Source organism: Chaetodon trifascialis, chromosome 6 (assembly GCF_039877785.1).
Source record: "Chaetodon trifascialis isolate fChaTrf1 chromosome 6, fChaTrf1.hap1, whole genome shotgun sequence".
Classification (NCBI taxonomy): domain Eukaryota; kingdom Metazoa; phylum Chordata; class Actinopteri; order Chaetodontiformes; family Chaetodontidae; genus Chaetodon; species Chaetodon trifascialis.
In genome coordinates this window covers 9202373-9216801 of record NC_092061.1, presented here as the reverse complement: position 1 = coordinate 9216801, position 14429 = coordinate 9202373, and the positions used below count along the sequence as shown (strand labels likewise).

The window sequence follows — 14429 nt, the reverse complement described above, 5'->3', positions numbered from 1 at the left end:
TAAAGAATAATATGGTGCAGCGGGATGAGCAGGATCGTTTCCTCGGAGAAGACGGATTATTGAAACGCAACAATTCATCGCAGTTCACACAAACTTTTATTTTTCTGGCTTCAGTTCACACAAAAGCAGATTTCTTCGAGGAACCAGAAAGAAACAAATGCGAGATGTAAAGGTGAGAAGACGTCTATGAGTGGAAAAATTAAAAGTCCGACAGGAAAGTGAACGCTTAAATCAGCTTCTCGATGCCTTTAAATCATCGATTTCAAACGGAGAAATCAGAAAACTGACAGCCTAACTTGCTGTTCATTAGAGGCTGATCCTTAAATATAAACTGAAATGCTTAAAAAAAATAATAAAATGAGCAATAATCAGTGTAAACATACATTAAATGTGCAAACTATTTGGGACATCCTCATTGCATTGAGCTGTTATGGCAGATGACTCAAAACATTCAAGTTGCTCACAAAGTCATCCGCTTCTCTTTATGTCTCCTTTGTGATCAGCATGGATTTAAGAAGGCGAATCAATAGGAGGTACTGGCTTTCACCTGGATTAAACTCATTAGTGTACATCAAGGGTACACGTTCTGATAACTCTGTACCTTCACTCCTGTACGGTTAATCACAGGCAACTGTTTGGAATTGCGATATAAATCAGCTTATTGAGGCAGATCACATCTTCTACTTGTTGATTCCCAGTTTCCTCTGGAAGGCGTTCCCGTCTCCCTTGGTGGCTTGCTGTGGGACGAATGGAAGTTCAGTTTTAGATAAAAAGGAACTGCTTATTTCACAAAATTATGCCTGAAACTGTCTCCTGTACCTTGTTGATATCTTTGTGTTTCTCTCGGCTGACAATCTCCTCTATGATCTCTCCTTCCCCTCTCACCAATCTGGAAGAAAACACAGATTTCTTCAAGAAGGCATAAAAACTTGAGCTGTGGAAATGGTTACAGGAACAGTTCATGAGTACATCTGGACAAATGCTTGCATATGCAAGAAAGGATTATAAAAATTAATAAAATAATGTAGATAAAAAAGTGAATACTCAGCTTTGGGGTTAGACTGAGATGGAAGAGGAGTGATCATCCTGCGAATCTCAACGGGTAAACTGCTGCTGTGCACTCACCTGTTGTGGACTAAATAGTAGTAGAACATACTCTGTAGGTCTGGCTTACCTGGTGCGTCCGGTTTCTGGGTCCAGCACCCTGCGGATCACACTCTGTCGGGCCTCGTACTCCTCTTTGGTGAGAGGCCTCTTAGTGGAGAGCCGGGCCTTCTGCTCATCCGTCATCACTGCAGAGGAAGACAGAGTATGACGGGAATTCAATTTATGATTGTGACTGGTTCTAAAGAGAACAGGACTGGGGCAAACTTGGAAAAAAGTAACCAGACAAATTTCTTTCAATATTAATATTATGTGATGCAATGACAATTACTGGGAGACATAAATTTGCCACACAATTTATACCACTAATAGCCATTCCTTTAATATGTGTGGTTATATTAGACCACTGTGTTAACTGCATTAACTTATTATCATAAGTTGTAATTTTTTTATAGAATTTTGGGCAATACAGTCTGGTTATATTATTTGCGCTTTATTTCCCTGAAAAATTCCTCTACCATCATATACACTAAGTGGCCCCTTTATTAGGTACACCTGTACAAACTAATGCAGTTTCATACAACAGCTCTGCATTAGCATCTGTCTTTACAAAAGCAGCAAATCCTCACATTTGAGGAACCAAATGTAATTTTTTTTTTGTATTTTTGCCTAATTCATGATTCTAATCCTTCTTCGTCTACAAATAAACTGAATTTTATAATGTAGTGATACAGGAGAATTAGAAAGACATATCGGTGTCCTATTAAAAAGGGTAATGTCCTACCAGGTCCGAGCTCCACTGCCCCCTCATCACTCTGCCACACCTCCAGGAAAGACGGAGGTTTCTCTGCTGGAGGACTGGTCAACAGCGCCTCTGCTTTCTTCTTCTCCTTCTTCTTCAGCTTCTCTTTCTTCTTCTTCTCCTTCTTCTTCTGTTTCTTCAGCTTCGCCTTTTTCTTCTTCGTCTTCTTTTTCTTGGCTTTACTTTTCTTCCTCTTTACCTTCTCGTCGCTCGACGACGATGAAGAAGACGAGGAAGAAGAGGTGGAAGAAGAAGAGCTTCTTCTGCGCTTCTTTCTTTGCGTTTTCACATCTGAGGGAGAAGCAAAGAAGAAGTTCGGCAGAGTTCCTGGACACTAAAACTTTCGTTGCTGCCAAAGCTGATCTTTTAATTAAAAAAAAGTCCAACCTTGAGTCTTGTGTGATGCTTTCTTTGACGATCTGCTTCGACTCCTGCTGCTGGATGAAGAAGACGACGAAGAAGAAGAGGACGAGGAGGAGGACCGTCTCCGTTTCTTCTTCTTCTCGTGTTTTTTCTGTCTGTCAGTTGATCTGCTGCGCTCCATGACCGAGACGACAAAACGAAGAAAAGTCCACCCAGAAAACGCGTATGATCATAAATAGTAGTGTGTTGCAGCAGACACACAGGACTGGCTTTAAGTGTAGACGGAAGTGTGCTCGTCTTCAATTGGTCTCCGTCGGCGCTCGGAAATGCATGAATAAAGGTTCCTAGTTCCTACTGAGGTTCACCCGCCATATGAACATGGTTTGAATATGCTTCGTGATGGTAAGTAAGCACATTTATGGGTGTGAGACGTTATCCAAAATAGTCCGTAGCTTATTCAGCATTCTCCTCTTTGACACCACCGTCAGAGAGTCACACTCCATCCCCACGTCAGATTAATCTGATAACTTGGTTACTTCTTTTGCAGATTAATACTACAAAAGTAAAGTACAAAAGTAAGTACTACAAAAGTTGAGTAATACTATAAAATGTAGTCAACAAATAAGCTACGATGTATTGTTATTATCATGTATATGGAGAGTAAAAATAACAGTATAGTAAGTAAAGTATTATCAGAGAAGTGTTTTTAAGGTATGAAAAGGAAACATACACTACTGTTATAGTATTGGATTGTTATTGCAAAGGCATTGACATTTTTACGTATGGTTAAACTGCTCACAGCTCATCCACACTGAAGCAATAACCTGTAATGAGAAAGGCAGTTTGTGATCCAGGATAAGATTTTAAATAGATCCATGGTGGTCATGAGGTCTGTCATGCCAAATACCAACATCTGGATCAGAGGGTGTAATACAGGCCCTAGAGGGCAGTCACTTAGAATGATAGTGCCTGGAAAGTGAGTTATATTTGTAGTGAGTGCATTAATGTGAATATGATAGTGCAAAGAGAGTATGTGTATGAAATCATGGCCACTGCTAAGAACAAACACTCTGTAAGCGCAGACAGAATCAGCATGAGAAGATCTTTGTAATATTTATTTCAAAGTTTTTACAAAGGCAATTGTGAATCTTTAAAGCTTGTATATTGATAAAGATACTTGTTCCTGATGTTGTTAGCCCTCATCACTCTTGGTATATAAGGCTAAACTAATGCAAAGAAACACAACAGACAGGCCTCAACTGCTCTATTAACCAGCGTAGAGTTAAATAGCGTAGAGTGACCTGCCACCATTCATGTTTAAATATTGTGTCACTGAAGCAATAAATAAAACAATCGTTCAAGATTCCTTATAACTCCCAAGAAATACATCGCAAATGATAAATACTGAAAACCCTGTTACATGAAATAAAATCCACATGAGTGAATGTAACAGTCTAAACATGGCTGGACTTATAGTTGGGGAAGGTTAAAGGTGTCAGCAGGACGACAGCCTTAAAGCTATCATCTTTCAAGTCTGTGTGCAAGGGGAGCTCCTCAGGTAGCTCGGAGTAAAAAAACGAGGGGGCTGTGGTGTTGGGGAGAGGGCTGGAATGTGTCACTGTTGCTGGGGTTTTCTTCGGCCCATTAGGACGCAGCCGCCATGCGGATCCTCTCTGGGGGATACAGCAGAACGTTCTTAGCTGCTTTGATGGTGTTCTTCATGAGCATCGCCACGGTCATGGGTCCCACACCTCCAGGCACAGGGGTGATGAAGCCGGCCTTCTGTCTCACGCCTGAATGTAGACAGAAAAGTGTGATGTTACAGAGTCATGACACTGAGAATGTCCATTAAGAAAAGCTATCATGTTTGCTGTCCAGCCTTACCTTCAAAATCCACATCTCCAACCAGTCTGTTCTTCCCAGTGACGGGGTCCTGCACTCTGTTTATTCCAACGTCAATCACAGCTGCTCCCTCTTTGATCATGTCTGCGGTGATGAGGTTCGGAATCCCTGATAGTTCGGTAAACACGCAGAGCAGTTAGATAACGGGAAAAAAGGTCAGTCTACTTTAATTAAACAGTCATAGCCAGATGGGGGCAAACAAACTGCGACACGAACCTGCAGCAGCCACAATGATATCAGCGATTTTTGTGTGTTGGCGAAGTTGCTCCTTTGGAGTGTAACGGTGAGAAATGGTGACCGTGGCATCACCTGCAGCAGAAATGACATTTAGTACTCATTCAAACCCTCTTATCGTTAAACACACAGATGCACTGTAACCAACCTCCAGGCCTCTCGTGACGGCCATCTGTGTGCAGTAACATGGCGATGGGCATGCCCACATTCTTGGAGCGTCCCGCAACCACGACATTCTTCCCAAGAGTAGGAATACCTGGAAGACGAGAATTCGGATAGTTGGTTTCGATTGTTTGTTCCATTAGATATCACCCCTAAAAGGAGGTAAGTGGTCACTCCTTTTACCTGTGCGTTTAATAATTTCCCAGACTCCCCAGGGAGTGGCAGGAAGCATGGTGGACTGATCCAGGCACATGCGGCCCACATTAACTACGTGGAAGCCGTCCACGTCCTTGGTAGGGGACACTGCGTTGCAGATTGTGCGCTCATCAATGTGGTCTGTCAGAAAAGACAAGTCAGACTCAGGACAACTAGATCTGAAATGTTCTTAAATGCAGCTTATTTAAGCATACGGATAGAGCATGGATGACACAAACAGCACACAGGAAGCCCTCCGTTGATGCGTGTTTCTCTACACTCATTGTTTATCTTTCTATTCCGCTGCTCCAGTTTCTCTGTACCTGGCAAAGGCAGCTGCACCAGCAGGCCGTCTACACGATGGTCTGTGTTGAGTTTGTCGATCAGGTCCAACAACTCCTCCTCACTGATGTCTGAGTGTTTGAGAATTGTCTCACTAGAGATTCCTGTGGGAGGGTGAAGTGAGAAACCGAATCAAAAACTAGGGCAAGCGTTCGTTCTTTTGTTGTTACAGTATAATGTAGGATAAGTGTGTGTACAAATACACATGAGGACCGGGGGAGTTTTTTTCTTACCGACATCAGCGGCAGCTCGTGTCTTGTTCAGGACGTAGGAGTGACTGGCTGGGTTGTCTCCTACCAGGACCACACTGAGGTGGGGTCTCCTGTTGCCCGCTAAAACCCATTTCTCCACATCGCCCCGGGCCTCCTCTCGAATCTGCCGTGCGAGTTTCTTTCCTGAGATGACCACCGCCTCCTGTCTGACAGTTGGATGTAAAAACACTGGAGTCAGAGGACAAAGAGTCGCTAACTTCCATTATAACAAGCGGTGCTCTTATTCAGACCAAGACATATGGGGCAGATGTGTCACTCTCAATCTAAGACTGCAACTGTCTTATTCACACAGAGCTGTGTGAACGATCTTTGCAGCACTACTCTAAACTCACTTGCTGGCTCTTGAACAGGACTTTTGACACCAGAAACCTGTTACCAATTTCAACCATTCAGCTTGGCCAAGCACCAGTCCCAGCCTCTAAAATTAGACAGCACATCTCCACCTGACTGAACCATATGTTACACGACCACCAGTACTGTCAATCCAGTATTGTGTTACAGTACTTTTAATGCTACAGTAGGCGTTTAATTCTTAGAACTACGCAAGAGGAGTCAAATGAAAGCAGCTGTTCACCAGCATTTTATTGGCAAGTAGTCAGAGGCACCTGAGGGCACAAACTGAAAAAACATTTCTCACTGTACTATGCAAACTGGGTTGATGTGTTCTGCTGCTTTGTCCCAGATTCAAAACCACCAAGATAGTTATGCCTTATATAACAACAAACAGAAAGCTGTGGCTGATAACTGAAGAGTAATGAGCCATCAACAGTGATGTAACCACCCTTTTATCGTGCCCAAACTAATTAAACCTCACAGAAAAGTATCACATCTTTGGGGCAAAATGGGGTGAGACCATGGGGCCAGTGTACCAGGTCCCAGAGAAAATGTGTCGAGATTACAGGAGCAAACTGCTCTCGAACGTCGTATGCAAGTTTAAAAGTAAAGCTGGCCTGCTGCCTTTTGAAATGCATGGCCACATAGTCATGTTAAACAGCCCATGCTAAATGAGATCCACCTCAGAGGACACTTCTGTTTCCTTCTTTTGTTATTGTTTTTGATTCATGGTATTCGTTTGTTGTGGTGTGCACAGCCTGGAGAGTTTAAGTGCAATTCATTGTCTGTAAAGTTTTATCTACAGTGCGTTATATGGTAATAACAAGTCTTGCATGACATGACAGATGACCTGTCTTGTGCCTTTGGGGCTGCAGATCATGTGCAGCCAACACGAGGACAGGGGATTTTAAGGCGTGTGTGCAACATTAGTTCATTAGATGCATCTCAGTCATGCTGCACTCAGCACGTTTTCAATAAATATCTGCACGGAGTGCTGCAAATTTGCAACCTTTATGCTGGCATGACCTCTCAGAGACGATGTGCCATGCATTAGTTTTGTTAATTTCCGCGTGTCTTCCAGGACAGAATGGCCTCAATGCATATGCATGACGTTTCCTTGTTTGCACAAGAACACCTCGGTCTGCAGCTGGAACCTCGCTCTTCAGAGCACAGGGTGCAAGCATTCAGACCGATTTCATCAGCCAGCCTGCCGCTGCAATGTTACCGGCATAACGCTAGGGGCGCACTAACGTGAGCAACTGCGGACATTTAGTTCAATGTGATCAAACAAACCCCCATAATAGAAAGCAATATCTTATCCATGCACACGTCGAAAAACAGAGGACCGACAAGTAATTAAATATGTAACCAGTGGGCCAAAACTATTTACTAATTAAAACAACGGCGCCGAACATATCGTAAAAGTGGCCGTAAATTTCCCCACATGACATTAGATTTCAGCGCTGATGGCCGCACTCACCTCGGGGCGGACGTGTGCAGTTTACAGACTTGATGCTGGGAGTGTTGGCACAGTTTCCTGAGAGTCCTGACCGTTGCCATTCTGACCGGCTGAGAGGAAAGGAGACGAGAGGAGATACCACGGCAGATTACGAAACACACCACAGCCCGGGCTGACAGAGCGACGTCTGTGAGAGAGGAGGAGGCCCGCGGAGGCTTTTAACACCTCCCCTCTGCACGTATGGAGCTGCGTCACTGTCATCTGCTGCCACACCTCTGCTCTATAGATAACCCTGTAATTTTCCTATGAAAAGCACTGAGCCCACAGCAGCAGGGAGGGTCGGAGTTTGTCATCAAGACATGCACATCTTTAAAACGTGTCATTATAATCACACAAGGTTTTTTTTTTTTTGTTTGTTTGTTTGTTTTTTCATATTCTGCATTGAGCTGTTATGTTCTGTGATCTATCTGTAAATGTACTTATTTTCAGTGATGCATGAATTACCCTGCTGGAGGGCCCCAAGGCTGGACCTCCAGCCCTCACTGTGTAAATACTGTACCCTGTTGCCTCATGTACAGTGCACATGTACTCAGTATTAGTGAGTACGTTTTGTCCATCTGTCGAGTTCCCCCCAGTCTGAATAGGCATACATTTGGGCTCAGATGCATTTAAGAAACACGTTTAAACTTATTATTGGGTAACAAACTTAGTGTACTTTCAGTGTCAAATTGTGTTTTGATATTCTAAAATTACATTAGTTGTTCCACTAAGTTCTACGCTTTCACTAAATTCCACAGTGTATTAGACAGTACGTTATGAATTTTGTTCTGTGTAGATAGTGGTAGTAACGAAATGCAGCCGGAAGGAGGCGACAGTCTGCCTGTCGGTCTTTTACCGAGAACCGATAGAGGAAGAGCCACTGTGGGTGCAGTTCATGTTAGCCTACGTTTCTGTTAGCAGGCATAGCTGACAAGCGGCTCATAGTGTCTAATAGTAAAAGAAACGAGTTTACTAAACCAGGGTTAAGAGTTGTAACCGAGGCTCTCCGACGACTGCTTCGCCAAGATGAGCTTCCTATTGTAAGTAAAGTTAGTAGTCAATGGCTAAGTTACAGCCGCAGCTTGCGGTTATCGTTAGCTACGCTTCTTCGAAGTTGCACCAAGGGAAGTAAGTGGCGATAAAATAAGGCACCGTTAGAGAAAACAACTCCGTTAACTGCATTGTAATCACAAGAAAATTAGGGTAAAACTTGAACTACCCTTTTCTACGCAGGGTCGTCTGTGAGCTGTGTTTATTTATAGGGTCCCTGCACTCGCTAAGTGTAACTTTTTATAACTAGTTAAGTTGTAATTTGGCTAGCCTGATTATCGCTAGCTCACGGTTGGTTAGCCAACTTAGCTTATATAATCACGTTTTAATTTATTCAAATAAGACCAGACATGTTACTATTAGTCATCATCCACACATTTTCTTAACCTCGTAGCTAAACGTCGAGCAAAGTAATTAACTGTTGCTGTTGTTTACAGTGACACTCTGTCACATTTCCTGTCTGGTGCACTAAGTGGGTAATCACCATAACTTTATTTACATGACACACATTATAGAGTCACGCATCTGTCACACTATACACAAAGCTGCCTTGACAAATGTTGCAGCGATCACACATCACGAGTATCGTTTCAGCATCAGGTTCATAGATGTTCATAGATAATGTCCTCTTTCAGCCGCCGATTGCACAAAACAGACAGGAAGAATCCTCACATGTGAAGGCCCCAAGAGGATCATCTACTCCCACACAAGCCTTTTAAAAATGTCACTGCCCTGCCAGCCTACAAATAGTTGCTTAACGTTTATTTCTTTGTAGTGGCAGTCGCTCGTCCAAGACCTTCAAGCCGAAGAAGAACATCCCAGAGGGCTCCCACCAGTATGAGCTGCTCAAACACGCCGAGGCAACGCTGGGCAGTGGGAACTTGAGACAGGCTGTCATGCTGCCTGAGGGAGAGGATCTCAATGAGTGGATTGCTGTCAACAGTGAGTGGATGGATACAATACACCTATTAATAGAAACCACCACTCAGTGCACAGACTAGCATTTAAAATCTCCCAAAATATATGATCCTTGTACAGTGGTTGAATATTTTGTACTACCAAGTGATAAAAGAAGAGGACTATGGCTGAACAAACGCACACAACCAAATTTGTAAATTATTGTTTATAATTTTACATTTACGGCTGCAGATAATGGCTTCTAAAAATGCAAGTCACACACTGGTGAGCATAGAAAAATGACACTATTTAGTTTGTTATTGTTACGAGCCTGAACAGGAACTATAATCAACCCTTTCTTTCAGCGGTGGATTTCTTCAACCAGATCAACATGCTGTACGGTACTATCACCGAGTTCTGCACTGAGACCAGCTGCTCTGTGATGTCTGCTGGGCCAAGGTAAAAGCCAGTTGTGTCCTTTTCTATGCATGCAGCTTTTAGGTCAAGTTGATTGGCATCATTTCTGATGTGCACTGCTGTGTTACTGCCTGATTTCACTGGGTGCAAATGAGTGTGTGAGGTTTTGTTTTGCATCTGGATGGGATAAAGACATAGGAGCGTTTTCAAAATGAATATGTTGCATTCTCACTTATTGTATTACTACTTTGTGAGTGCCATTCTGCATGCTGAGTACTTTTACTCTTGATACTTTAAGTACATTTTGCTGATAATGCCTCTGTAAGTGCTACTGTACATATTTTTAAAAGTATTTCCACTTATACTAAAGTCAAAGAATTAAGTACTTCACCACTGATTTTAGCACGACAACGGCCCCAATCATACATGCAGTTTAAGATGTAACATAATCTTATTTAAAACATGTCCTATTGCAATGCAGTTAACAGGTCAAAACTGAGCTAAATGTCAACTGAAACACCATTGAAGCAAAAGGAATATTTAGGCTGATGTGTGCCTTTATGTAATTATAGGAAACAAGGAACTTCATGTGCATTGGCTGAGACACAAGATGTGTCAAGCAAAGCTTTAAAATGCTTTAAAGCACATTACAAAACATGACCAGAACCTTCAATGATGGCTCTTTTTGTAGCTCTACATCACAGTGATACAGTTCTTCATAACACACCAACAGTAATGTGATTTAATAACACTTGTTAATGAATGGTTGGTTGAGTCAGCGAACTTGACGTCATCTGAATGTCATATGAGGGAAACAGGAATTAAAATTTGCATGTGGTCCCTGAAGAAGCTGTTTGGTTAGAATCTAGATTTGACACTTCCTCTATCCTCTCTCCTGCCAAGACTGTCTGCGCTCATTCTGTAATCAGGAGGAAGAGACCAGGGTTCACTTCCTGTTGACATAGCCGCCATCAAGAAAATGACTGTAGATTTTTGCATTTCCCCCTCCTGCTCTTTTTTTAGCTTGCCTACATCCTCATGGCGGAATGAGTGCATGCAATTTGCAGAGTTTTCATGTTCATATCTTATATGTCCGTCTGTGGTAACTAATGAATCAAGTCATTAAGGTGGCAATTGATTTTGTTCCTTCTCTGTAGATATGAGTATCACTGGGCTGATGGCACCAATATTAAGAAGCCTATCAAATGCTCCGCGCCCAAGTACATTGACTACCTGATGACCTGGGTGCAGGATCAGCTGGATGATGAGACACTTTTTCCCTCCAAGATTGGTGAGTTCTGATCAGTAAGGAATCATCATGTTCAGCAGTTTGGCAACAGTCTAGACTCTCATTGGTTTGTCATTTGAGATATATATATATATATATGCTTTTCTGTGGGGATCATATAAAGTCTTTTTTCCTCAAGTATTTGTGTGAAATGCGTTTGACTCACCAAGAAAAAAAGACAACAAACCTGTCACTACAGGTTCTTGGGCTGTGCATGTACCAAGCAGGCGTATGGTTTTAGGACAGTGATATGATCTTTATTGTTTTGGCTTTCCTTCAGCACATTGGATTTGGAATGAAGCAATGATTATGCGATAACTGAGATGATTTCAGATGTTTGAAAATGTTCACACCCTGGGGCAACCAAGAGCACATTGTAATGTTATTGACAGTCCAAGTGAGTTACCGGACTTCAGTCCAATTGAACTCAAAATACAGCCTCTTAATAAACTTCAGTCTCACTCTGATGTACGCTGAAAGGCTAATTTGAGGTTCAATCACCACATGCTGTTCTCTTAACATCAGCATTTTCCACCACCATCTGTCACACAGGAGTTCCCTTTCCGAAGAACTTCATGTCTGTGGCCAAAACCATCCTGAAGCGCCTGTTCAGGGTTTACGCTCACATCTACCACCAACATTTTGACTCTGTGATGCAGCTGCAGGAGGAGGCCCACCTCAACACCTCCTTCAAGCACTTCATTTTCTTTGTTCAGGTGAGATTATCCTGGTACAGTGTAGGGTTTGTGATTTTAAAGCAGCAGTCAGACATGCCCTGTAATCCATATGCATATCCAGCTTCAGAGTGAAGCTTAAATGCTGCTCCTTGATGACCTCATCGATCAGTTTCAAAGCAGCAGACGTGACTCTGAAGAGAGGCTGTTCTCTCTCCGTGCTAAGAAAAAGATAACAAGACATCTTAAAGGAATGTGGCAATGCGGCAAAGGAATGTGGTTTCATACATTGTACATCACACCCTGCGATGCGTCTACCAGATGCCATTTATCATGCAATCATTAAGGTTGTATGTGCAATAGTCACATGTTTCAGCACAGTCAGCATGGGTGTTTTACATAAGGAACCTGCATGAAAGCCAAAAAGCCAACTAACAGATGCACCCAGCAATTTTCTGGATCACATGTCTGAAAGTGGCTTAAGAGAATTTAACAGAGCACGATTTCTGCATGTGTGGTGCGATAAATGACTTGTAAGTTAGTTGCAGTGAGTGAGGCGTTACACTGTCCTATCTTTATATACAGGACCACAACAAACAAACAAAGCTTGAATAACCCATCTGATATTAAATGTTTTGTTCTTGCAGGAGTTCAACCTCATCGACAGGCGAGAGCTTGCTCCCCTGCAGGACTTGATTGAGAAGCTTGGATCCAAGGACAGATAGACCTTTCACCACTTATCTATCTCTTTCAACAGTTTCTTTTTCTCCTTTGTCCTTCTCTATGACCTCTGCTACCTCTACGACTTCTAGTCTCAACTCTTAAAATCTGTGCCTTCCTCCTTTCATTTCATGAATGTGTGTACTGTACTTTTCCTTTTTATTCCTTCTGTTGTCTTTCATGCCATCTTTGAGCCTTTTTTCCCATTTTGTTACTCTAGATCATATAAAATAGTGTAGTGTAGTAAGAATATTTTTTCACAGGACTGTGGTTAATGACTCTGTAAGAGCAGCCTACTGAATTTTATATTGGACCAAGGACATTTCGAGGTTAAAGTGAAAACCAGCTTTTTTCCGTCAGAAGTTGGTGTTTAGTATTTTGATGGTCTGAACACTTTTTAGTTATTGATAGGCAGTTTTCCTTTTGTTAAGTTTTGGCTTTCGTAATTACAGTGACTGACCAAATATCCCAGTCTAGCTTTTTTTTTTTTTTTTTTAAATGTCTGTCATTAGTGTACAGTGGAGAGTTTGTGGACAGTATTTTGAGTCCGACACAAAGGCAGGCGCAAAAATGCACCCGTATGTAGTCCATAGCTCTCAGTCACATGCTGGTTGTGTATTTGACATCCCACGTATGCTAACATGCTTCCTGTTGACCTGCTCTTTGACACAGTCACATGTGAAGATCTGCAGTGATGGATGATTATGACATGCCTTTGTTCTTGCCCCACAAAAAAACACCACCATCAGCTGCATTATAGCTATTTAAATGTGGGCATGCAATATTGTGTTTTGCACATTTTTTGGCTATTAATTAAAATAGTAAATTGCGATATTTGTTGCTTACACTGATGCTTCCAATCTGCTCGATAGTTACTATTCAAAGCCACTTAAGGTTTTTATAATCACAGTCCCTTAAAGGAGTTGTGTAGTAGAAATAATCCTGTTAACAGCAAAAATAGTCGAATGTGAATTTTTAGTTTTACTGTCATTTTAGTTCATTTCTGTGGTGCAGATTAATTGTCAAGCCCGGCATATTTGATATCTCAATACTGGTACTTTTTTCTTTCTTTCTTTCTTTTTTTTTTTTTTACCAAATATTTACCCCCCTGGATTGGAAAATAGAGCAATTGTTGCGCCTGTGCACGATAAGTATGAGTGACCTGAGATATACTATGTAATTTTCCACAGATGTCGTTGTAAGTCTTGGTGCATGTATCATGGTCATTTTGTGCTTAACACTGGCTACAACAGCAGGGCTGTTTGTACCGCCATCCTTTTACAAACTAATGCAGCTATTATTCCTGATGAATGTTTTATTTGGCAAACTTTGAACAAGGGAATTGGTCCATAACCTTCGTCATGGTGGATGTAAATTCATATCAGACAATCATGTAACCATTCAAGACCTGTTATATAACTTGATGCATCACTGGGAACCAGCCAATGTGAGTGGGTCCAGTAGAGTGTTCATTTTGTATGTACCGCTTTTTATGAAGTTGAAAACCTTTCAACAATGTGAAAAACCATGTTTAATTCACTTTGACTGTGATTTATCCATTTTTAGGCCCACAAGTTGCCTGGAAAAAAAAAATCAAACCAGCAACCATTAACTAAATCATCCATAGGTATATCAATATGTTTTGCAAGACCGAGTTATTTTAAAGATTTTATTTGAATATATCACGAGATATTTCTTTCAGTCACACCACATATTTCTGAAATGTATTGCTTTTTCCTCACAATTTTATTTTTAAACTTTGGCATGGAGTTACGTTTCATATTACAATGTAAAATAAATTGTTGACTTTACCTTTTCAATTAAGGAATAAGGGCTTTGAAATGAATTAAAAGTTTTATATATTTACAATAATGGTCCAATCATTTGGTGGTCATTTTGACTGGGAGGAGGTGCGAGGATGTATGTACTGCGTCCAAAAATTCACTGTAAATAAGATCAGTGTTTTATCTTAACAAAACTGTGCCTTACAAAAATGAAAATGATATGGCAGTATTGGTAGATCAAAAACTCAATAAACACTGAAAGGACAATGCTGTGTTGATTTTCCTTTTGCAAGTATAGCATGTTTTTTAAACATTCTAAAATACATATATATTCTATGAAGTTGTATTTTCATTATGTGCTTAATGGACATAGGTGCCGGTGAATGCGCATT

The 14429-nt window shown here is 41.5% G+C and overlaps 3 protein-coding genes across 3 annotated transcripts; 1 reads left to right on the top strand and 2 right to left on the bottom strand.

Moving 5' to 3' along the window:
• Nucleotides 1-75: 75 nt before the first annotated feature.
• Nucleotides 76-2564, bottom strand: arl6ip4 (ADP-ribosylation factor-like 6 interacting protein 4). The gene is made up of 5 exons (XM_070965187.1): nt 2294-2564; nt 1889-2197; nt 1175-1292; nt 820-889; nt 76-737 (listed from the first exon to the last, which is right to left on the bottom strand). Exons 1-5 carry the CDS (start codon nt 2448-2450, stop codon nt 681-683), a joined length of 711 nt encoding a protein of 236 aa, XP_070821288.1. The 5' UTR covers nt 2451-2564; the 3' UTR covers nt 76-680.
• A 793-nt stretch (nt 2565-3357) lies between these two features.
• On the bottom strand, nt 3358-7406 carry mthfd2 (methylenetetrahydrofolate dehydrogenase (NADP+ dependent) 2, methenyltetrahydrofolate cyclohydrolase). Its single transcript, XM_070965185.1, has 8 exons — nt 7190-7406; nt 5338-5522; nt 5086-5208; nt 4751-4903; nt 4554-4661; nt 4388-4480; nt 4154-4279; nt 3358-4062 (listed from the first exon to the last, which is right to left on the bottom strand). Exons 1-8 carry the CDS (start codon nt 7267-7269, stop codon nt 3914-3916), a joined length of 1017 nt encoding a protein of 338 aa, XP_070821286.1. The 5' UTR covers nt 7270-7406; the 3' UTR covers nt 3358-3913.
• A 665-nt stretch (nt 7407-8071) lies between these two features.
• Nucleotides 8072-14304, top strand: mob1a (MOB kinase activator 1A). The gene is made up of 6 exons (XM_070965071.1): nt 8072-8247; nt 9033-9199; nt 9520-9613; nt 10729-10862; nt 11412-11575; nt 12181-14304. The coding sequence occupies exons 1-6, from the start codon at nt 8234-8236 to the stop codon at nt 12256-12258; spliced, it is 651 nt and encodes a 216-aa protein (XP_070821172.1). The 5' UTR covers nt 8072-8233; the 3' UTR covers nt 12259-14304.
• Nucleotides 14305-14429: the final 125 nt, after the last annotated feature.